Source organism: Calonectris borealis, chromosome 7 (assembly GCF_964195595.1).
Source record: "Calonectris borealis chromosome 7, bCalBor7.hap1.2, whole genome shotgun sequence".
Lineage (NCBI taxonomy): Eukaryota > Metazoa > Chordata > Aves > Procellariiformes > Procellariidae > Calonectris > Calonectris borealis.
The window spans coordinates 2,767,981-2,789,983 of record NC_134318.1 but is presented as its reverse complement, the minus strand read 5'-3'; the positions used below and the strand labels follow the sequence as shown (position 1 = coordinate 2,789,983).

The 22,003-nt window shown below is 54.3% G+C and overlaps 2 protein-coding genes across 2 annotated transcripts; one reads left to right on the top strand and one right to left on the bottom strand.

Annotated features, from left to right (window-relative positions):
* Nucleotides 1-4,065: 4,065 nt before the first annotated feature.
* Nucleotides 4,066-9,999, top strand: LOC142084022 (lipase member M-like). The gene is made up of 9 exons (XM_075154050.1): nt 4,066-4,167; nt 4,904-5,021; nt 5,604-5,802; nt 5,918-6,027; nt 6,362-6,498; nt 6,811-6,957; nt 7,755-7,826; nt 9,110-9,175; nt 9,561-9,999. Exons 1-9 carry the CDS (start codon nt 4,066-4,068, stop codon nt 9,792-9,794), a joined length of 1,185 nt encoding a protein of 394 aa, XP_075010151.1. The 3' UTR covers nt 9,795-9,999.
* A 3,343-nt stretch (nt 10,000-13,342) lies between these two features.
* On the bottom strand, nt 13,343-17,647 carry LOC142084021 (lipase member M-like). The gene is made up of 9 exons (XM_075154049.1): nt 17,624-17,647; nt 17,142-17,259; nt 16,497-16,695; nt 16,272-16,381; nt 15,815-15,951; nt 14,973-15,116; nt 14,422-14,493; nt 13,926-13,991; nt 13,343-13,744 (listed from the first exon to the last, which is right to left on the bottom strand). The coding sequence occupies exons 1-9, from the start codon at nt 17,630-17,632 to the stop codon at nt 13,511-13,513; spliced, it is 1,089 nt and encodes a 362-aa protein (XP_075010150.1). The 5' UTR covers nt 17,633-17,647; the 3' UTR covers nt 13,343-13,510.
* Between the last annotated feature and the right edge of the window lie 4,356 nt (nt 17,648-22,003).

Genomic DNA, 22,003 nt, shown 5'->3' with positions numbered 1-22,003 from the left:
GTATCACAGTTCAGACAAGGGGATCATGCCAGGCACAACATGAATTTCACAGTTAGTATTTCCTCGTACTTCTCCTCCACTCATGTCTTGCCTTACGTCTTCTCACCAGTTCCCAGCTTTCTGCTCCTTCACCAGGGGTTGTTCCAGGCTCTAGGATTTCATTTCTGATTTTTTTTTTCTTTTTAACAGCTATGGACAGAAGTGATGGCTGGCTATTTTTTTATTTACTCATTTTTTACCACAGACAGAACATGCACTTGAGAAAGCAGATATTTGCAGCTTTTAAATACATTTGCATTTCCACTTTCTTATTTAGAAACACCAAAGAAGTTGGGGAAAAAATATTGTGCCTGGAAAATGATGTCCCAGTATTGACAAGACATGTTGGGAAGAACCAGACAACAGCTGGAGGAAGGAGAGAAATGAGAAGGGGGGAAACTGGTAATCCATCCCATTGCTGCTATGATTCGTATATCCCCCCAAATTTCTCGTGGCCTGGAAAACTAGCCTTTTGGGGGTGGCCCGGAAATCTCTGACTTTATGGACAATGTTTTTCCCTTACTTCGGTCCTGGTTGCCAGTTCATTTAAAGCATATTGATTGAGGCAGCTTTTCCGTGCTGTATTTTGTTGCATATAGATGCAATAAACTTTCCCTGGAAACAGTTTGGGCAAGAAAAAGAAATGAACCATACTTGGGAGCGTTCACCCGAGGAGCCCTCAGAGTGAAAACTGGGTGAAACTGGGTGAAACTTCAGGTGGTCTGAAGACAGGTCCATCTGAAGACAAGAGCCTGAAAGTAAATCACTTTAAAATCACACCAGTTAAAAGGTGAGTGGAATCTTTGTTCAGGCAAATGAGATGTCCTTCACAATCCATGTCAAGTGACAGTGAAGAGCTTCCCTTGAGATGGAGGTAGCTTCAGTGGCACCCAAGGGATATATACTCCCCTGCGCGTCCCGCAAAACCACGACCACTGCGGAGATGTTTTCCCAAAGCAAAAACGTTCGTGTTGTCAAGCGCGGTGAGGATTGGAGGGAAATTGCCATCGGTATTGATTGTGTCTCCTCTGTATTAATGATGGATTGGGTTTTGCTCGTTTCAGCAGTAAATTAATCAGCCTGGAGGGTCTGTTGAGCAGGTCTGCTAGTGCACAGGTTAAGAACTCCTCAATCCCCTCAATCTGCCCCCTAACTAGTAACTCACAACATGAATCTATAGTAATCCGTGGTAAGGCCAATATATTCCTTGGTATTTTTACCTCTTCACCCGGATCACGAGCTGCCCGCTGTTTCTGACGGCTGTGCGTGCGTTTGGTGATTAGGACCTGGGTGGGAAGAAATACACCATCAGCCTATTTTTAAAATTCTAAATAATTAAAGAGGTCAAACCACAGTACGGGCGAAAGCCCAGCATGAGCCCATGAGCACGTGAGTAGAAATTGGCCATTTTGAGGTTTGGGCTGGAAATCCCAGCTCCTGTCTCAAAAGGCAAGTCCCGCTGCAGGCTCTGTAGGAACAGGGGGGCAAAAAATCTCCAGGCTGTTTTTTTGGGTGGAACTCAGCAAGTTTCTAGCTGGGTTTGATGTGGCGCTGGTGCCAGCTGGACCTGCTGGTCCTTGGCTCCTGAGCTTCTCTAGTTTGGTGCAGCAAATTCATTCTTCGTGAAAGATCCCGGTTTGGGAAGCAATATAAAGTGGTGGTTAGGACTTTCTCCAAGTTTTCATCATTTTGTGGATGAAATAACATGAGCCTGACTTCATTTCACTTGAAAGAGGAACCTGAAGTGTGTGATTTGAAGGTGCAGTCTTAAGTATATATGTGATTCGTCCTCATTAGCCTCAGCAACAGCCTCCGATCCTGCATACCAATTTCTTACTCTTATCAACCTTTTATAAGGCAATCAAGTGACAGATTGACTTTGGCTGATGCTCCCTGAGGTGAATTCTTCTCCTTTTACTCTTCAGGCACAGGGCAGGGTTGCCATACCTTTGCAAACACTGAGCTGCGCCCTCTAAATGAAGCAGAGATCCACGATGCGGCTGGCTGGTGGTGGTGGTGGTGGCACCACCAGATGCCTTATGGCAACCAGTGCTTTGAGACCAGCTTTCTGGTCCCACACGCTGCTTGGCTGACGTCAGTTTGGGTAGAGAGCAATGCTTTATCCTTTAAACAGATTTTTCTCTCTCTTAAAAGGCGAGGGGTGCAGAGGTTGCAAATTAATCTCGCTGAGTCTTAATCCACCCAGGCTGTCAGCATTCTTATTTTCTTTGGATTGGAGGTCCTGAAACCTTCTGCTCTTTGGATCACTGTGGGCATCTTTTACCACGTGCAGAGACTCGTAGGCAGAATCATGCACAACTCTACAGGCAAACAACTCTTTTACCTCCTGGCGAGCACGTGTAATAAATAGATGGGACCAGCAAGCTGTTAGGCTGAGCACGAATATGCTCACCATACCCGATGCGGGCACTGAGGAGTGTCTCTGCTAGCTGGGCACTTATCAGAGAGGTGGGGAGACGCTGGTATCTGTTCCTTGGAAGCCTTTCATCTCCCGGAGTTGCTGTTTCTGATTATCCACCTCTTTAGTCAGGTTTTCACGCCGAGGTTTTCCTCCCGAGTCCTGGAGTTACTGACAAGGTAGAAATAGCTCGGTTCTGGTCACTGGGCGATAGCGAGAGGGACTCCCTGTTGACCCAGGTCGTCACCTTGGTGTCAGCTTCACCTATCCAAATTGCAATGCTCTGCCATTCCCACCCCCGGCATAAGAGGTGGAGCTCTCAAACCTTTGCTTGCACCGCTCGGCAAGTGAAAGGCACATACAGAGGACTCATCCGTACCTGGTGCTGGGCTACTCTGCTGCTGCTACAAGCCGACAGATTAATGGCTTTGGCAGTTGCAGAACTTACCTCTGAATAGTCCCGTTGGCAAGGTAGAATCAAGAAAACGAGATCCTCTTCTACCGCTTGTGGTGGGATCTGGAAGCATGTCTCAGCACTGCTTCTGGCGAGTGACATTGCTCAAGGTCCCCTGTTTCCACCTAATTATTAAACACCATTTGGCTGGTTCTTCTGTTTCTGAAGCTTCTTTCTCCATTTTTCGTTACTGAATTTGTGGCAAATTTGCACATGCTTTTGGATCTATTTCTGTGCACGTGCCCACACACGTACTCAAAGAAGGAGAAACGCCTTCTGCAGGCACTCCTCTGCAGATGCTGTGAGGCTCAGCAGCCAGGTAGCTCTGGTCCACGTTAGCCACGCTGGATGTGTACAGGCTGCCTTCGCGCAAGCAACCTTCTCAGCTGTCCCCAGAGTCTGAAACTAAGCTGTGGCGCTATGAATTCTTGCCCTGCTTAATGCTGCACAAATATAGGCCAAAAAAGAGATGATATTGGTTGCAGAGAGCCGTTAATGAGTTAAGCTTCCAGGGTAAACAGAGTTGCTGGAATTTACTTTTCTTCTCTTTCTGTTTTTTGCATTGCAACACTAAGAAGCTAAACGGGATGAGCAAGAAAAGCTTGGCAAGAAACCACGTGACTGGAGGGGGCTAGCTAAGGAGATATTTAGGAGGTGAGGAAGGGCTCAACCCCTCTGAGCTCCTCTTGCACATTTTATCAGCAGAAAATCACCAGGTTTTGAACTTTACTCAGCACAGCGAGGAGGCTTTGGTGAGTACCATCTCCTACTACTTTGACCTTTGCCAGCTGTGCCCAGCGCAGAGCCCCCCAGGCCAGATGTGGCCTCTTTCCATTTTCTCCCCTGCCTCTTTCCCTCGCTGATGCCCTGCATCCCCTGGGGACCCTCAGCTCTCGCCACTCGCATGCCACTGGGTGCTCCTGCTCGGCTGGTTCAGCTGGAGCAGAAGGATGCTGTTGAGCACCCGGTACCAGGCAGAGGTCCCGTATGGGGCTGCAGCTGGCACAGTTTGGGATGGAAATGCCCATGCCACATTGCAGCATCAGGCATTGGCGGTGCTGCCAGCAGTGCCGGAGCTGCACGGCGTTTGCTCGCACCCACCACCCTGCTCACGCCAACCCCATTACCCCCCCAGGTGCTGCAGAGAGGCGAGATGTGGCTGCTGCTGGTGGCCCTGTGCCTGGCCCAGGGGCTGGGTGACGCCCTCCTGTGCATGGGAGCGAGCCGCGTCAACCCCGAGCAGTTCATGAACATCGTAAGTGCTGGGGGGGTCCAGGCTTCCCCAGGCGGTGTGCCCAAAGTCCTCCCCGAGGGACCAGTCGGGCTCTCCCCATCCCTTACCCTGGTGTCTGGACCCGTGGGGGGTCTGGGCACATCCACCCGGGCTGCGCTGGGTTGTTGGCCAGCTGGTCACTGCATTGCTCCTTTGTCACTCCTGTCACCCCCTTGCCCCCACCTGTAAGGGGAACCTCTGGGGTGTCCCCAGGGCTCCAGGCACCCTCCGTGCCTCTCAGAGCGGCTCTTCCACAATGAGAAGCTCTTGAGGACCACCTGGAGGTGGTCAGATAGCGTGTCCCACCTCTTGCCACTCCACAGGTGGAAAGGACTTTTGAGGGGGCAAGGCAAGAGCCCGAGCATCTTCCTTGCATGCAGCATCTCCACCCATTACTTGCTCCCCACAGTCCCTCCAGACCCCAGCAGCACCTTCCCCAGGAGTCTGTGTCTTTCTCACCCTGGCTTTTCCTCGCTGCATCAAGCAAAAGGACAAGACCCCACACTGGGGAGCTTCCTTCCCAGCTGAGCTCTAGTAATATATTGAATTTTTGAGGATTGCCTCATTCGGCACAGCCAAGAAACACAACATTGCTGGTTGAGCTCTGCCTTCTCCAGGGCCAACTTACCCTCTGATGTACGTCGTGCTTGGGACAAGGTCTGCCGGGAGTCAAGTCAAACCCAGCCACCTTTTTCCCCCCTGGTTTCTCTCCTTGCAGGGCCAGATAATCCGTTTCCACGGATATCGCAGCGAGGAGCACCAAGTCCTGACGGATGATGGCTACTTCCTGACCGTGAACCGGATTCCTGGTGGCAGAGAGGAGGCTGGAAGCAGAGGTGGGAACTCATCAGCCCGAGGTGACGCTTGGCAGGTCCTCTTCTCCTGAGCAGGGAAGGCAAAACGAGGATCATCTAGGCAAAATGAGGACTGTCTTTTCAGAAAGAGGGGTGTGACTGGAGTCTGCACTGCGAGGAGTGGGGACAGGAAGAGATGTGGGTCCTCCTGGGAGGCAATCGCGCTTTTCTCTGGGCACTGGTGGGGAGGGAGCAGCCTTGAGCTGGACCTGGGGATGCAGGAGCTCCGCACTGTGTTTTGCTGTGTCCGGGACGGGGCAGCATGACTCAGTGAGCCCCAGCACCCGGAGAAGGAGGGCCATGGTGGCTCCTTCCCCCCACTTGCCCTCAGTCAAGGTTTCCTGACAGCTCAGGGCCAGGGGTGGCAAAAATATTTCACACTGGAGGAGAAAAAGCACTAGCAGAGAGAAAAAACTGCAGGGGAAGCTACTTTCTCCCCTGCAGAAGACTTTCGATTTGTGATATGAAAATATCACACTCCCATGGGCTGGAGATGGAGGCAGCTCCTTTCCCATTCCCAGGTACTCCCATCAAACAACTTTTTTTTTTCCCTGTAATTTCCAGGATCCAGGTTACCTGTGTTGCTCCAGCATGGTTTCATTTTAGATGGCAGCAATTGGGTTTCCAATTTCCCCAACAACAGCCTGGGCTTCATCCTGGCAGACGCGGGGTACGACGTCTGGATCGGAAACAGCCGGGGCAACAGCTGGTCCCGCCGGCACCTGAACCTTTCTGTCGACCAAGAGGAGTTTTGGGATTTCAGGTGAGGAGGCCACCAAGGATGGGGCTGGGATGCTGGGCTGCCAGCGCCAAACACCTGATGTCCATGGGAGGTTGGGAGATGAGCATCTCCTCCAGCTTCTCCCCTTGCTCCCCAGCTTCCATGAGATGGCCATGTACGACCTCCCTGCCATGGTGGGCTTCATCCTAAGGCAAACCGGGCAGGAGAAACTGTTCTACGTCGGCCACGCTCAGGGCAGCGCTCTGGGTGAGTGAGGAGGAGGAGCGGGCGGTGGGCGGGAGCGGGATGGCGGGATGCCACGGGAGAGGGGCATCAATATCTGTCCCAAACTGGAGACTGCTGGGGACAGGGCTGTGTTGGCCTGTGGGGCCACTTTCCCCACCTGCCTTCTTGCTCCCTCTACATGGGAGAGGATTGCCCACGTCTTGCCCAGCCTGTGCTCACCTCCAGGAGCCTTTCATTTTGTTCAGACCCTGCGTCTCAAACGGGATCTGGGATGCGAGGAGGGGATTGATGCGCTTGGGTCCATGTGGCAGTTGCTTGTAGGACCTCTGTGGTCTCCTGTGGGGTTTTTTTTCAGGTTTGATAGCGTTTTCAAGCATGCCACAGCTGGCTGAGAAAATCAAAATGTTCTTCGTGGTGGGTCCTCTCTACACTTTTCGTTCGGCTAAAGGTCCGGTAGCAAGTATTTTATATTTTCCGGAGGCAATGATTAAGGTAAGTGGTGTGTTCTGGTTTTCTTGTCCCAATTAGTTACACAGTTAATAATTGATAGCCGAAATCAGGAAGCAGAGTTGCTTGTACCACTGGGGCAAACCTCCCCCCGAGCTCCCACCGCCCAGCTGGGTCAGTGCCGCTGGGATCGATGGGGAGATGGGGAGGCATCCCATGGCGGGGGGTTAATATGCCCAGATCTCCCCCCTCCGGGGGACAGGAGAACCCACCGATCCTCCTGAGATGCCAGGCTGGCTGCCCCAGCGGCATCAGTGCCAGGCAGGGACCGACCAGCGTGTCCGTGCCCCGTGGCAGGTGATTTTCGGGAGGAAAGAAGCAGCTCTGCTGGCACGGGAGCCGAGAGCGGCGCTGGCCAGGGCGTGCAGCTGCTGGCTGCTCGACAGGCACTGCGCAGACGGGCTTTTCCTCATTGGAGGATTTAACCAGAAGAACCTGAACACGGTAGGCACTTTTCTGTGTGGTTTTGGCCGACCAAACAAGAAATGTCGTAATATCATCGTAGGTGCCACATCTCATTAGGGGCTGGGTTACTTAGCAATGATACTGTCACGGGACAGGGGCACTGAGGATGAAAATGATGAGTCAAGAGATTTAAAATGGTGGGGGTTTTGGGTCCCCGTTATTTCTGTTGGTAGCTCAAGCAAATGATGAGAAAGAAATCCAATCTGAAAGCTCGCGCAAACTAATTATGAAGAGCTATCTCGCTCTCGGGTCATAATATTGAAAATGAAAGACTCATTTTGAGATGCTGTTGAGTCCAGCGTGGTGTTTTAGCTTTGTACAACCTGCCTGGACACACAGCGCACGTCTGTATAGGCACGAGAGCACGCTGAGTTGTTCACTTGCATTGTCTTGAAGCGGACATCGGTGGAAGGCCAGGCTAGATACCAACACCAAAGCTCTGACATGGCAAGGTCCTTGTATTGCTGTTGACGTCAGCTTGACCTAAAGATGAAAGTGGGATTTCTGCTGCCAATGGCACTGAGGTGCCTGAGGTATCAGTGTCTGTGACCGAGAAGTCAGGAGGCTGGGTGGGCACTCAAGGCACAGAGGTCATGTTGAAGCTGTTCCTCAGTGGTTTCCCCAGGTAAGGTTCGCAGCATCCTGCTTTGGGGCAGCTTAGGCAAAGCGAATGAACAGCAGACTGGAGGACAGCCAAGTGCTGTCGACTTTAGCCTCAAACAAATGTTAACTCCTGCCTGAGTATTGTTTGCAGTAGGACTTTCTTTTGCTGGCAGAGCCGAACAGACGTGTACTTATCGCATTTCCCGGACTACACATCCACTAAAAACTACCTCCACTGGGCCCAGGTAGGGATTCTCCTGTTCGTCGCACCTGGTAACCCAGCGGTCATTCCTGGGCTGGCTGGGCTGATGGTCTGCCACGTTGCTCCATTCACCCTGTGGAGAGACGTCGTGGCAGGACTGGCGAAGCATCCCCTCTCCCTGTGTTTCCTCGGAGGCCACGCGGGTCCCTGCCATCAGCCTCCCCATGCGTGGGCTTGCTCAGCCTCTGCCTGTTGTAAACAACCCACCCTTGAAAGGGACTCCCTGAGCACCGAAACCCCAGTCTTGGGGGATGTACGAGCCGTGCTGGTTCCCTGGTGCAACCCCTGCCCTGCCAAGCCAGCTCCCAGCTCCGTGAACACCTACGGATCCCCCCCAGGGATGGCCTAAGGAAGCGGTGATGGAAAAAGCTGAGACCACTGCTGCAAGAGCACATGACAGTCCATTGCCAATCACAAAGTGAGCCACGAGTGATGGAAAAAGCCAGTATTTTCAGCTGAATTTGTCCAACATCCATACGCTTCTTCCCCCAAGATGAAGATATTTTAGCATAAACAGCTGGGGAAAGAGCAAGACAGCAAGACTCTAATTCGGAAATACAGGTGGCTAACGGGGGAGGAAACCAGGAGGACAGTCCTGGACTGACAAAAATTACACCAGGTCCACACGAATAAATCCTCATTGAATTGTCCCTTCCTTCAGAGAGTAAGATCATTAATTTAACTGTAATTCAAGCATAGTCTGAGTAGTCGCGGTGAGTATCTTGAGACTGGGAGAGTGGATGGACCTTGCATTTCTTGCTGGTTACGAAGCGTTCAAGCATGGTTCATCACCTCCTTGGCTGGCAGCCACGGTCACGCTGCCCCAGGGCTGGCTGAAAAGCTGCACGGTGCTGGCAGCTCTCAGAAGACCTAACATTTGTTTTCCAAACATTGCCCAAGAGAAACTCCCCACACAACCAGGTGACTTGCACTCATTGTAAGCAGTTGAGGTTGTCCACCGAGTACTGCAGGACAGTGGATGAGTCCTTCTCCCTCCCGCCATGGTAGAAACAAGATGTGCTCAAAGACACCCCAAGTGACCACCCCCTGAGCACCCTCCATCTGCTTTGCCCAACCCCCTGCCGAGGCCAGCTGCCCCACCGCTTTGCCGCCCTGCTGTGGGTCCCGAGGGATGGGCAGCTGCAAACACCAGCCCAGACACGAAGGTTGCGCTGGGGCAGAGACCCTGCCGCCGCACTTTCCCCGTGGTGGGGCTGCTCTAAGGGGTTAACCGTATGGGATGAACCCTTTGCCTCTGCCTTTCAGACGGCCAAAACCGGGGAGTTCAAGCAGTTTGACTATGGGGAGAAGAACCAGGAGAAGTACAACCAGGTAAGCAAGGGGTACCTCTTGCTTGCGAGGATGAAGGGATGACTTGGTTGTGCTAAGAGAAGAGGATGAGATTGGCCGAGACCAGGACGAAGGCACCCTGTGCATCCTGCACCCACGCGTCTTGTAATTCCCTCGGTGTCTGGGGCCTCCATGAACACTCAACCATTCGGTCCCATTTTGGCCAGCTGGTGCCGACCCAACCTTTTGGGTTTTTGTCCGCCCCTGGTGGGACGCATTTGCCCCACGTCACATTTGCTCATGTTTCCTAAATGTATGTCCCAGGAGGCGAATACTCTGGGACTTTCAGCAGCTCTGATGGCTAAAATCCAGCTGACACCTTTCTACTTCACCTTCCTGCGAATAACCTGATTATTTTTCTCCCCAGACTTCGCCGCCCTTTTACAGAATAGAAGACATGACGGTGCCGACCGCCCTGTGGAGCGGTGGGGAGGACTGGGTTACCTCTACTGCAGAGACCCAGCGCTTGCTCCGACGCATCACCAACCTCGTTCATCACGAGCACTTCCCCGACTGGACCCACTGGGATCACATCTGGGGCCTGGACGCCCCTCAGCGCATGTACAGGCAGATCATCGCTCTGATGGAGCAAGATCCATGAACGGTCCACGCGCTGCCCCGGGATGGAGGAGCCACCCGTTCCCACGCCCTGTGGATGACTGGCTTTTGTACCAGGATTGTCACCCTGCTCTCTCCTCCCTAGGAACATCTCCTGTCACCCTACTTCACACCCATCTAGTGAGCTAACACAGTCTTGTGATTTCTCTCTGCCTTCTGTGACCACAGAGTGCCCTGGTGTTTTCCCCTCCGAGCTTCTTCCTGGTGCGCAGTAACATTTCTTTCCCTTGTTTTTCAGAACCGTTTAAGTAATAAACTCCCATGCTGCAGCCCAGTCTGACTCTTCCCTTGGGGGGCATCACCGAGGTGGTGCTGCAGGGCAGCCGTGCAGGACTTAGGGGGATCCCAGCTCTGGGCACCATAAGCCCCCTCCCGCAGACCCGTCTCACATCTAGCGTGGGACATTGCAAGGGGCAGGCAGGGCTCTTCCAACCTGCGTCATGCCAACACATGCAGCTTTGCTCTTCCCTCGCTGGTGACAACCACATCCTTGCAGCGGCGTGGTCACGCGTGATCATAGAATCATAGAACCATTAAGGTTGGAAAAGACCTCTAAGATCATCGAGTCCAATCATGAGGAGGCTCTGCAGAGCACCCTGTCCAGGGCCAGTGGCTGGTTGTGGCCACGTGCAGTTTGGTTTCCCTCCCAGCGAATCCATCCATCACCATTGGCAGGGGAGGAAGGAGGGGCAAAGAAAGCGGGGGCAGAGTACGGTGCTCATAAAACGAACCTTTCCTCTCCCAGGAGCAGCCCCTGAAAGCAGCGTCCCATAAGAACATATGGGCAGCTCAGCCCACAGGTCCCGCAAGCTTGACGTTTCATCCTGTACCTTTGTTTTCAGCCTGGTTAGTCAGATGGAGACCAGTCAGACCACGTGGGAACGTACCTGGGGCAAACACTTCTTCCCTGGGAAATACCTCGAATTGGGAGTATTCTTCCACCTGCTCCCCACCACCAGCTTGGCTCCTGTGGCCTTAATGCAGGAGGCTCAAGCAGAGGCTCCGAAATGACGGACCCTCGCTGCGACCCCGCAGCTGTCCCTGCCACAGCGCGCCCCGCTCCTGGGGCTAAAGGGTCCCAAGGAGATGGGACAGCAGAGCAAGAGGGCAGGAGGAGGCTGGCAACACCCCCCCTCCATCCCCCCGAAAGCCAGTGCCCCTGTGCTGCTTGCTATCTCAGCAAAGCCACTTGGTCCCCATGGTTGCATGGGACGGGGTCACGCAGCATCTCGGGGCTATTTACCTACAGCATGGGCTCAGGCCACGTTTTCCCACCTCTTGTCCCGTCTCTGCGTGGGCATCCGGCGTGCAGTGTCGAGGGGATGGGTGGGCAGTTTGGGAATGTCTCACCAAAATCATCAGTGCTTTGCGGGGGGATCCCTTGCCCTGAGCCCCAAGAAATTCCCTTTTCGACCCCTGCCTTTTGTTTATAGTGCTCTTCCCACGCATCTTAAACTTGGAGAGACTTCACAGGTGAGCATCACACACCTCTTGGAGGTATGGATGGATGGATAGGCAGAAAGAGAGACAGACAGACAGACAGACAGAGAGACAAATAGATGGATGGATAGAATAGATAAGTAAGCGGATGGATGGATGGATGGATGGATGGATGGATAGAATAAATAGGTAGGTAGAGGGATCGCTAGGTGGATAGACAGATGGATAGAAAGAAGAGATAGGTAGGTAGGTATTTTTCAAATATACACGCTAAGAACGGAGCGTTATTCTTAGGTAACACTGTGGGCCATGTTAAATTCAACTTGCTAGAAAACACAGCTGGGTTTTCGCCATAAGGTGTACCCCAGGAAGTGACGTGGGACACTGTTGTGGGTGGGTTATCTCCCAGGAAAGACCTAGCCTAACGCCAAGGCCTAGATGTTTCCCTTTCACCACCTCACAGGTCATAGAGTCATAGAATCATAGAATCATAGAATCATTAAGGTTGGAAAAGACCTCTAAGATCATCGAGTCCAACCGTCAACCCAACACCACCATGCCCACTACACCATGTCCCTAAGCACCTCATCTACACGTCTTTAAACCTCCCTTGGCACAACTTGAGGCCATTTCCTCTCATCTCATCACTTGTTACTTGGGAGAAGAGACCAACCCCCACCTCGCTACAACCTCCCTTCAGGTAGTTGTAGAGCGCGATGAGGTCTCCCCTCAACCTCCTCTTCTCCAGGCTGAACACCCCCAGTTCCCTCAGCCGCTCCCCATCAGACTTGTGCTCCAGGCCCTTCACCAGCTTCGTTGCCCTCCTCTGGACACGCTCCAGCACCTCCATGTCCTTCTTGTAGTGAGGGGCCCAACACTGAACACAGGATTCGAGGTGCGGCCTCACCAGTGCCGAGTACAGGGGCACGATCACCTCCCTGCTCCTGCTGGCCACACTATTCCTGATACAGGCCAGGATGCCGTTGGCCTTCTTGGCCACCTGGGCACACTGCCGGCTCATGTTCAGCCGCCTGTCAGTCAGCACCCCCAGGTCCTTTTCCTCTGGGCAGCTTTCCAGCCACTCTGCCCCAAGCCTGTAGCGTTGCCTGGGGTTGTTGTGGCCGAAGTGCAGGACCCGGCACTTGGCCTTGTTGAATCTCATACAGTTGGCCTCGGCCCATCGATCCAGCCTGTCCAGGTCCCTCTGCAGAGCCTTCCCACCCTCCAGCAGATCAACACTCCCGCCCAACTTGGTGTCACCTGCAGACTGACTGAGGGAGCACTCGATCCCCTCGTCCAGATCATTGATAAAGATATTGAACAGGACCGGCCCCAGCACTGAGCCCTGGGGAACACCGCTCGTGACTGGCCGCCAACTGGATTTAACTCCGTTGACCACAACTCTCTGGGCTCGGCCGTCCAGCCAGTTTTTTACCCAGCGAAGAGTGGACCTGTCTAGGCCATGAGCCGCCAGCTTCTCTAGGAGAATGCTGTGGGAGACAGTGTCAAAGGCTTTACTGAAGTCCAGGCAGATCACATCCACTGCCTTTCCCTCATCCACGAGGCGGGTCACCTGGTCCTAGAAGGAGATCAGGTTGGTCAAGCAGGACCTGCCTTCCATGAACCTGTGCTGGCTGGGCCTGATCCCCTGGTTGTCCCGGACATGGCTCGTGAGCGCCCTCAAAACAAACTGCTCCATGATCTTCCCCGGCACCAAGGTCAGGCTGATCGGCCTGTGGTGTGTGGTGTGCATGGACCTCTCTGGTTTCATTCTACTGGGAGGAACGTTTCTCTCCTGCAGTCAGTGCTCACCCCCTCCAGCTTCTCCAGGGCTCAAGGACAAGGTCACTTTCCACCCCTCCTTCACCTAAACCCACAACTCAAAGCGCACACTCAATTTCTGGAGTAAAATTTTGTGCTTGCAATGCCCTCAGCCAGCAGAAGCTAAAAGAACCCCCAAACCAAACAGGGCCTCCTGCAGACCTTGCCCAGGCAATGGGTGCAAACACAACCCCGGTGAGGCCCACCAAGCAAAGGGTTGGAGTTTGGCTGTGATGCAAGAGTTTATTGCAATCTCCAGTCACAGAGGGCAGGCAGAAATGACACCGTTACATTTAAGGCATTAAATCAGTGTGGAACAGGGTAATAGGAGACATTTTTAAGAAGGGAAGAGCAGAGTGGCAGCCCTCACACAAAACCTGTGCCCCTAGGCATGTGGGAACGGGTGGCTCCTCCGTCCCGGGGCAGCACGTGGACCGTTCATGGGTTTTGCTCCATCAGAGCGACCATCTGCCCGTACATGCGCTGCGGGGCGTCCCGACCCCAGTGGTGGTCAAAGTGGTTCCACTCGGGGAAGTGCTCGTGACGAACGAGGTTGGTGATGCGGGGGAGCAAGCGCTGGGTCTCCAGAGGGGGATTCAGCCAGTCCTCCCCGCCGCTCCACAGGGCGGTCGGCACCGTCATGGCTTCTATCCTGTACAAGGGGGGGGTGGCCTGGGAGGGGGGAAGCACTCTGGTTATTCGCAGGGTCTGACACTAATAGCAGTAAGGAATGGGGTGTGCTGCCCCTGGCATCCCAGGGGACTTGGGCCACCTTGGCCACCGGAGGAGGCTACCCCCATCCTGGCCCTAGCCAGCCTCGTCCTCCGCTCCTCCTCCACGAGTGCCCATTTACCTGGTTGTACTTCTCTTGGTTCTTCTCCCCGTAGTCAAACTGCTTGAACTCCCCGGTTTTGGCCGTCTGAAAGGCAGAGGCAAAGGGTTCACCCCTGCGGTAATGCCCTGGACCAGCCCCACGGCGAGCAAAGGGCAGCAGCAGGGCCCCGGCGAGCGCTCCCTGCCCAGCACAGCCCTGCCCGGCTGGTACTTGCTGGTGCCCATCCCGTGGGCCAGAGCAAAGAGGGAATCCAAAAAACACCTACGTGGGGTCCTTGCCCGGCACGGAGGTGGGCATCTGGGTGGCTCTGCCCTGGCCAGCCAGAAGCAGTAGCTAGCAGCTGTGGCTTCTGCGACACCTTGGTGTAGCAACTTCAAAATAACTTTTATTGGCTTTGTCTGATTCTACCTCCTTACCTGCCTCCAGGGTGAGTGAACCAGTGTTGTAAAATATCATGTTCACAGATTAAAACAAAAAGCATTGGCTGCAATCATTATAAAATCAGAATCTCTACCTGTCCCCAGTGGAGAAGAGTTTTCACTGATGTATAGTCTGGAAAATGAGCTAGGTATACATCCAGTCGGCTCTACGGGAAAAAGAAAGTATTTTCTAAGTGAGTTGGAAATGATGAAAATCTGTCTAGGCAAAAAAATCATTCTGTCTTATAACTGCAATATAAACTTTATATTCTCCAGCAGCTTTATTCTGTTCAGAGCTAGGAGTAGCTTTTAAAGGTAAACCAGTTAACCACTGCTTTAAAATGGAAATACAACTGGTCCAGTCAATTTTTGGGGTTTTTTTTTCTGTAAACTTGTTGCAGGTTAGCAGAAAATGAGGCAGGGGTTACCTTTCCCTTGCGGACAAGTCTACATATGATTCTTTCCTACCGAAGCCTCCATTAGGTTTAACACCCCAACACCACTGAAAGAATAACAGCTGCCTTGAACAGTGCTTTTCACACCTTATTTTGGTTTTTTTTATACTCATTTTTATATTTCATTAGCTATCTCCAGGTGTCTAGGAAAACTGGAGATGGCTGTGACCTAGAGAGGCTGATGCACCCACCATGTTCAAGTTCCTGTTGTACCCGCCAATAAGGAAGATCTCATTTTCACAGACTTCAGCTGTTAGCAGGTTGCTGCATGTCTTTGCGAGGGTGGCTCTCTCCTTCCTCCCCACCAGAGTCAGCTGTTTTGTTCCAAATATTGCCTGCAAGAGCGCAAGGAAACAGGTCATGACAGGTCCTGCAACACACGTCCCCTCTCCATGAGAAACGTGCTGCTTGTCTCCAGACAGCACTGACAGGCAACTCCTCAATATGGCTGTTGACACGTTTGGACTAGCCAACCTCTTGAGGAGGTTGACCCGTGGTCGCACCCAACTCTCAGAGCAGCATGAAACCATCACCATCCTTTCCACGCCATGCTATCATCCCCATCATCCTGGTGCATCATCTCAAAGGTACCAGCTCCCAAAGCTCAGCCCAGGATGCCCAGACTCATACCACTCATCTGCCACCTCCATTGACAGATGCTCCTCAGGTGGAGGCACATCCAGGGAGAGTGCCAGCTCCCCTTCCAGCCCTTCTCCAGCCGCTGGAGCAAAGGGTGGAAGGGAGGTGGTGTGGGGCTGCTCTGAGCACCTCCTGGGTTATGGGCTGGGGTGTTGTGAGGTCAATAAGCAAAAACATAAACAGGAATGATGGATACTTTAAACGGTGAAATCTGGTTGTGCTCAACTGGGTCCCTCAATGGAGAGGGACAACCCTGCTGTTTGGGATCTTGGGATCACTCATCTCCCCACACATGTCTCCAACGTCTGCCACAGGCATGGGCTCAGTGAGTGGGGACACGAGTCGCCGAAAGCTCCTGGTTTCGGTAGTAATAACAAACGAACACCTCACGTACCTTCAGCACCGCGTCTGGTAAGAACGCTATCTTTAACACGGGGCCTTTGACGTGATGAAAGGTATAGAGAGGAGCCAGCGCAAAGAAGAGTTTGATTTTCTCAGCCAGCTGTGGCATGCTCGAAAACGCTATGAAACCTGAAAAGCAGGGAGAGATCGCAACGGTTGGGGTGAGATAACCCCAACAGCGGCAACGCTCATCCCAGACCTCCTGTTTGAGACGCTGGGTCTGAAGAAAATGAAAGGCTCCTGGAGGTGAGCACAACCCAGGATGGGCAAGACGTGGGCAATCCTCTCCCATGTAGAGGGAGCAAGAAGGCAGGTGGGGAAAGTGGCCCCACAGGCAAACACAGCCCTGTCCCCGGCAGTCTCCAGTTTGGGACAGATATTGATGCCCCTCTCCCGTGGCATCCCGCCATCCCGCTCCCGCCCACCGCCCGCTCCTCCTCCTCACTCACCCAGAGCGCTGCCCTGAGCGTGGCCGACGTAGAACAGTTTCTCCTGCCCGGTTTGCCTTAGGATGAAGCCCACCATGGCAGGGAGGTCGTACATGGCCATCTCATGGAAGCTGGGGAGCAAGGGGAGAAGCTGGAGGAGATGCTCATCTCCCAACCTCCCATGGACATCAGGTGTTTGGCGCTGGCAGCCCAGCATCCCAGCCCCATCCTTGGTGGCCTCCTCACCTGAAATCCCAAAACTCCTCTTGGTCGACAGAAAGGTTCAGGTGCCGGCAGGACCAGCTGTTGCCCCGGCTGTTTCCGATCCAGACGTCGTACCCCGCGTCTGCCAGGATGAAGCCCAGGCTGCTGTTGGGGAGGTTGTCCACCCAGTTGCCACCGTCTAAACTGAACCCGTGCACTATCAACACAGGTGACCTGGATCCTGGAAGAGGAGAAATTGGGTACTTCACACAAGAAAACCCCTTCCCATATGGAAATAAAACGGCCCTGTGTGTCTCAGTACTATTTTCTGCAGACTGCACATTAAATATTCCTTTCTCCCATGATTTCCCCGGCTCTGCTGGTGCTTTTTTTGTTTGAAGGACTTTTTGCCACCCCTGGCCCTGAGCTATCTGGAAATCTTGGACCAGGGTAAGGGGAAGGAGCCGCTGGGGCTCGCTGGGTCACGCTGCCCTATCCCAAATGCAGTGAAACACGATGCTGAGCTCCTGCATCCCCAGGGACAGCTCAAGGCAGCTGGGCAAAAGCTGCTCATCCCTCTTCCAGCTGTGTCTGAAGGCACGGGTGTTGACACTGGCTTCCCCTTGCTCCCTGCCTCATCTCTGAGCAGGGTCACGGCTGCTTCACCCCCGGTGAAACCGAGCCCACCTGAGTGCCCACCGTCCCCCTTGCCGTTGGGAATCCGGTTGAGGCTGAGGAAGTAGCCATCCTCCGTCAGCACGTCGTACTCCTCGCTGGGATACCCATGGAAACGGATCTTCTGGCTCTGCAGGGACACAGGAGAGAGTGACCCACTGGTGTCTGTCACCCCACACCTGACCCAACGACACCCACTCCCACCGCCCGCCCTCTCCGGTGTCACCTCTGCCTGCACACACGAGACCTGAAGGTCCATCTACGTTAGAGGAAGACCAGGGAGAGGCCAACCTCAAGCTCAGGGCATGAAGTGAGTGACATCCATGCAAATATGGGAAAGTCTTGGTGCCCCAAGCCCCCCAGCTGACCCCAGATGCAGATGCCAGGGTAAGGGATAGGGATGTGCCTGACTGGTCCCTCGGGGAGGACTTTGGGCACACCACCTGGGGAAGCCCGGGTCCCGCAGGGCGTGGGTTTGACCCCCTGGCACTTACAATGTTCATGAACTGCTCGGGGTTGACGTGGCTCACTCCGGCGCGTGGGATGGCATCGCCCAGCCCCTGGGCCAGGCACAGGGCCACCAGCAGCAGCCACATCTCGCCTCTCTGCAGCGCCTGGGAGGTAACGGGGTTGGCGTGAGCAGGGTGGTGGGTGCATCGGAGGCACGAGCAAACGCTGTGAAGCTCTGGCACTGCTGGCAGTGCCTGATGCTGCAACAGGCTTTGGGCGCTTTGAGCCCAAACCATGCCAGCTGCAGCCCCATATGGGACCCTCTGCCTGGCACTGGGCACTCAGCAGCATCCTGCAGCTCTGGCTGAAGCCAGCCGAGCAGCAGCACCCAGGGCACACAGGTGGCGAGGGCTGGGGGTCCCCAGGGGATGCAGGGGATGAAATGGAAAGAGGCCACATCTGGCCTGGGGGGGCTCTGAACCGGGCACAGCGGGGGCTGGCAGGGGCTCAGGGAAAGCAACGTCTGTGGCTGCTGTCCTGTCCTTTTGTCCTTCCTCAGCACTCCTCCTCCAGGCACTACCAGAGGCTACCCAGACCTCTGATTTGGCCCCACAGAGCTGCTTTTTGGTCCCCGCCTTGAGTGTTAAAGCCCGCCGGTGCTGCCGCTCATCACCTGGCACAAGCGCGTCCCCTCTCCAGGTTGGGGTCGCTGCTCTGCAGGGATGTGACCAGGCTCTGAGAGCCCATTGTCCACCTGAGAGCCACATCTACACCCTGCGGGTGGAGGGCCACCGGCTTAAGTTTTGTGTTATTTAGAGTGGTGTCTTAATACATCAGCATTATCTCCCACCAAAATCCACCTCCTAACGCTTCCCAATCCCCTGTGCAGTTAGGAACCCATCCCAAGCATATCTTGCTGACCTTTCCCACCTGGCCCTGCTCCAGCTGCAACTGCAGTGTGGGACAAGCAGCCTCCAGCCACCCCTTCTCTGGGAAAAGCATCAGGGATGCTTTCAGGGAAAGCATCCTCCCCCAAGCAGGAGGAGTCGTGTTGGAGCTCTATTCTGCAGGAGCTCCCTTGCTCCATCCCTGCCTTGGATGGTTTATAGCTCATTGCCATGTGCTCCTGGTTGCTCTGCTGACCCCAGCACCCCAGCCCAAGGGGATCCGGACTTCAGGACAGGTCCAGCGAAGTCCATTTCCCTGGTGACTCTGTTGCAGGAGCTAGAAAAGACTCTCTGCCTCCCAGAGGAGGTGTCTGGGTGCATTTTCCCAGCATCCTTCCAGCGTGGAAAGGTCTTCCTGGGCTGCTCAGGAAAACGGGAACAGCTACCCACCGCACAGCACCGTGTGGGCAACGGAAAAAACTCACTGTCACACATTAAAACAAAGTGTCAACTCAAGTCTTGCTCTGTGTTCAAGTCCACCACCAACACCTTGGTGCCTACATCTCCCCGTGCAAGTGAGGACATTCTGGGATTAAACTGCTCTGATGGTCGAAGGAAGGAGCGGTCGGATTGCCCCGTGATCCTGTAGACAAACAGCATTGCTAAACCCAGTCTCCCCTACTGGCACTTGTCCCGTCCAGCTGCCGAACACCAGTGGTCACAACTGCAGGCTGGATCCGTTGGTGCAAATTACCATTTTAAGGTGCTTTTAGTCTGTAGCCCCTCCAAACCTCACGTGGAAGGGAGGTAGGAAGGGCAGGAGGAAGGAAGGCGTTACAGTGGCCACCTCTCACCAGGCTCAATTGCATGCAGACGCAGGCAAGACGTTGCAGGCCATGCCTGGGGACATCAGAGACAGACCAAATTACTGAAATAGCCACTTCAGCAAGCAGTGGGGATTACAAGGGACCAAGAAGCCAAGCCTGCACAGGAATTAGGAGATGCCAGAGGGGCCCTCCCCACGCCAAATATAACAATATGCTTCCCAGAGCTGTTTTCCTGTTGCAAAACCCACCCTGAGTTTTCATACCAATTACATTTTCTTGATGAGCATGTCACTTAGGAAACAGCTTCTTTCCCTTGGGTCTACACCTCAGCTTTCAAGGCTTTGCTGGACAAAACCAGGGCTGACCTGAACTAACACTGGGGATGGTCCTGCTCTGAGTAGGAAGTTGGACCGGAGGTCTGCAGAAGTCCCCTTCAAAAAGCCGTGGCTGGGCTGGACCCAGCCGAAGTGGCCTTTCCCCATTCCCTGGGCAGAGAGGTCTCCATCCCTGCCGACTTCTGCCCCCACGGTCCACCACCCCTACATCTGCAGCCAGCCCTGCACATCATCATATGCAAGAGGACCTTCCACTGCCCCATGATTGGCAACAGCCCACAGGCCGGTGGTTTCTGTGGCTCACCACCCTGCACATTTTTTGAGGAGGATTTCCTCCACCCAACGCCCCCTCGCCCAGCTCCTGAGCAGCGGCACCAAGATTTCCCATATGTCTTGGAGGTCACCACCGTAGCTGAAGGCTCTGCTGCCCACGCCAGTGTCATCCAGGTATCATGGTGGCACACCACGGTAGCCGTGACCTGTGACAAGCTGTGCCGCAAAGCCCACAGATGTCAGTGAGAGCGCTGACAAGCATTCAGCCACTTACAGAAGCAACTCCTTCTGGTATCCCAAGAGATTAAAGCCTTTGTGGCAAAGGAGGAAGGAGTAGTCACTGCGCATACCTGTGGCATTCAACACGCACTAAGAGGCTCCTGGGCTTTGATGTAAAAACACAGTAGGACCAACCAAAATGACGGTCCCCACCTCCTGCACCCAAGCCTTGGGGTCATGCAAGTCATCGGAGTTGTGTCCATCCCCAGGTATCCAGTGTGGTTCAGAGCCAGCCTGCGGTGGAGCATTCCCTCCCTGCTCCTGCCTCGCAGGGGACCTGCCCACGCTGCCCAGGAAGCCTTGCCTCCACAGAGCTCAGCCACAGCGGGGCCATCTCCTCCAGCCCCCGACTGCCCATCTCCAGCTGGCGCAGCCGCATGCTGCCACGCTTCAGAGCTTCTGCACCACCTGATGGCACACCTGGGCTCAGACCCTGGGTGTTTTGGACCACTCAACTCAGCTGTGGGTCTTCCCACCACTTGCCTCCAGCACCAAGCCAAAGCATGCACCAGAGCACATCAACAAACTTGAGAAGAGCCCAACAGTGCCTTCCTCAGAAGAGAGGCTGCAACGTGTCCCACGATCCAAACCCAGAACCGCTATCTCTAGTAGCAAACCGCTGCTCAGCTGTGAGTCCCTGGGCACAGGCAAACAGGACGGAGGAGAGCAGAGATGGTCCCTACTCCTCCTCAGAGGTGCCATTCCCCACACATCAGCCCCGGGTAATCCAACCAAGCCAAAGCTAGGGGTGCAGGGACACCCCGTCCCCTCCACACAGCCAAAATGGATGGAGACCCAGAAGAATGTCTAACCACAGCCAGGAGGACTCACAGTGATCCCTCAGCTCACTGGGAAGCACCGGAGCTCACGCTTGCAAAAAATGAGGAGCTCAGATGCAGAACTGCAAAGCAGACCTTTCAGAGGACACTTTAACTGCAATGGTGACCAAAACGCCCAAGTTCTCCACGCATAAAATGAACAACTGGAGGGATAATGAAGCCTCTTGACTCGGTTGGGATCCTTTCTTTCAGCAACAGCCTGGGCTAGAAGGAGAGCACGCATTGCACATCAACCTGACCTGCTGCTCCAGGCGCGTCCGTGCAGTCGGGAGGGTCGGCGGCACTGAGCGAACCCGTCCTCTCACCTTATAAAGAGACACGGAGAGGCTGGGACTTGTCCGTCAACATCTAAAAGCCCAGTCCCTCTCCAATCACACCGCCCGCTCTTCCTCTCCAGCCCGATGATTCAGACGTGGTATCCCGAAACCCAGGGAGCTCAGCAGCAAAGCGCCACATCTTGAAGGCAGATAACGAGCTGTTGGGCAACGTTCCCTTCACCGGGAACACCCAGGCCTTGTGGCACCCTGCAATTGGGAGTTGCATTTTTGGCATACCTCTGCAGAGGGATTCCAGCTGCCTCGTCTGTAATACGAAGGGCAACGTGCTCTGGGGTTGCCAGACAGGTCACCGGCTGCTCACGCTTGGCTTTCCCGGTGTAGGTACCCGTTGGCAACGCGTGTCAGCTCTGCGTGCCAGCAGCAGGCACAGGGACAACCACGGTGCCTAGAGGAGGTGGCGCAACCATGCCTGGATTGAAAGGGAAGAGGCAGAGCTCACCCAGGAAAGGAGAAAGAAATACCAGGTTCACACGACACTGACAGGCTGACTTTTATCAGTGTGGAGAGCCCAAGAGTGGAAATCCAAAGGGTGCAAAGCAAATCTCACGTGGGTAGGTGTGACAATCAGCCCTCCACGATGGCTCTGCGTCCACAGGCCCCTTCAACCACATGAAGCCCCATCACCTCTCCTCCTGCCTGGAGAGCA

Coding starts and splice junctions, on each gene's coding strand:
- LOC142084022 (XM_075154050.1), top strand. CDS start 4,066: ATGTGGCTGCTGCTGGTGGCCCTGTGCCTGGCCCAGGGGCTGGGTGAC. Junction 4,168..4,903: donor CCGAGCAGTTCATGAACATC/GTAAGTGCTGGG, acceptor CTCTCCTTGCAG/GGCCAGATAATCCGTTTCCA. Junction 5,803..5,917: donor GAGGAGTTTTGGGATTTCAG/GTGAGGAGGCCA, acceptor CTTGCTCCCCAG/CTTCCATGAGATGGCCATGT.
- LOC142084021 (XM_075154049.1), bottom strand. Junction 16,382..16,496: donor GAGGAGTTTTGGGATTTCAG/GTGAGGAGGCCA, acceptor CTTGCTCCCCAG/CTTCCATGAGATGGCCATGT. Junction 14,494..14,972: donor ACAACAGGAACTTGAACATG/GTGGGTGCATCA, acceptor TTTTTCCCGTAG/AGCCGACTGGATGTATACCT.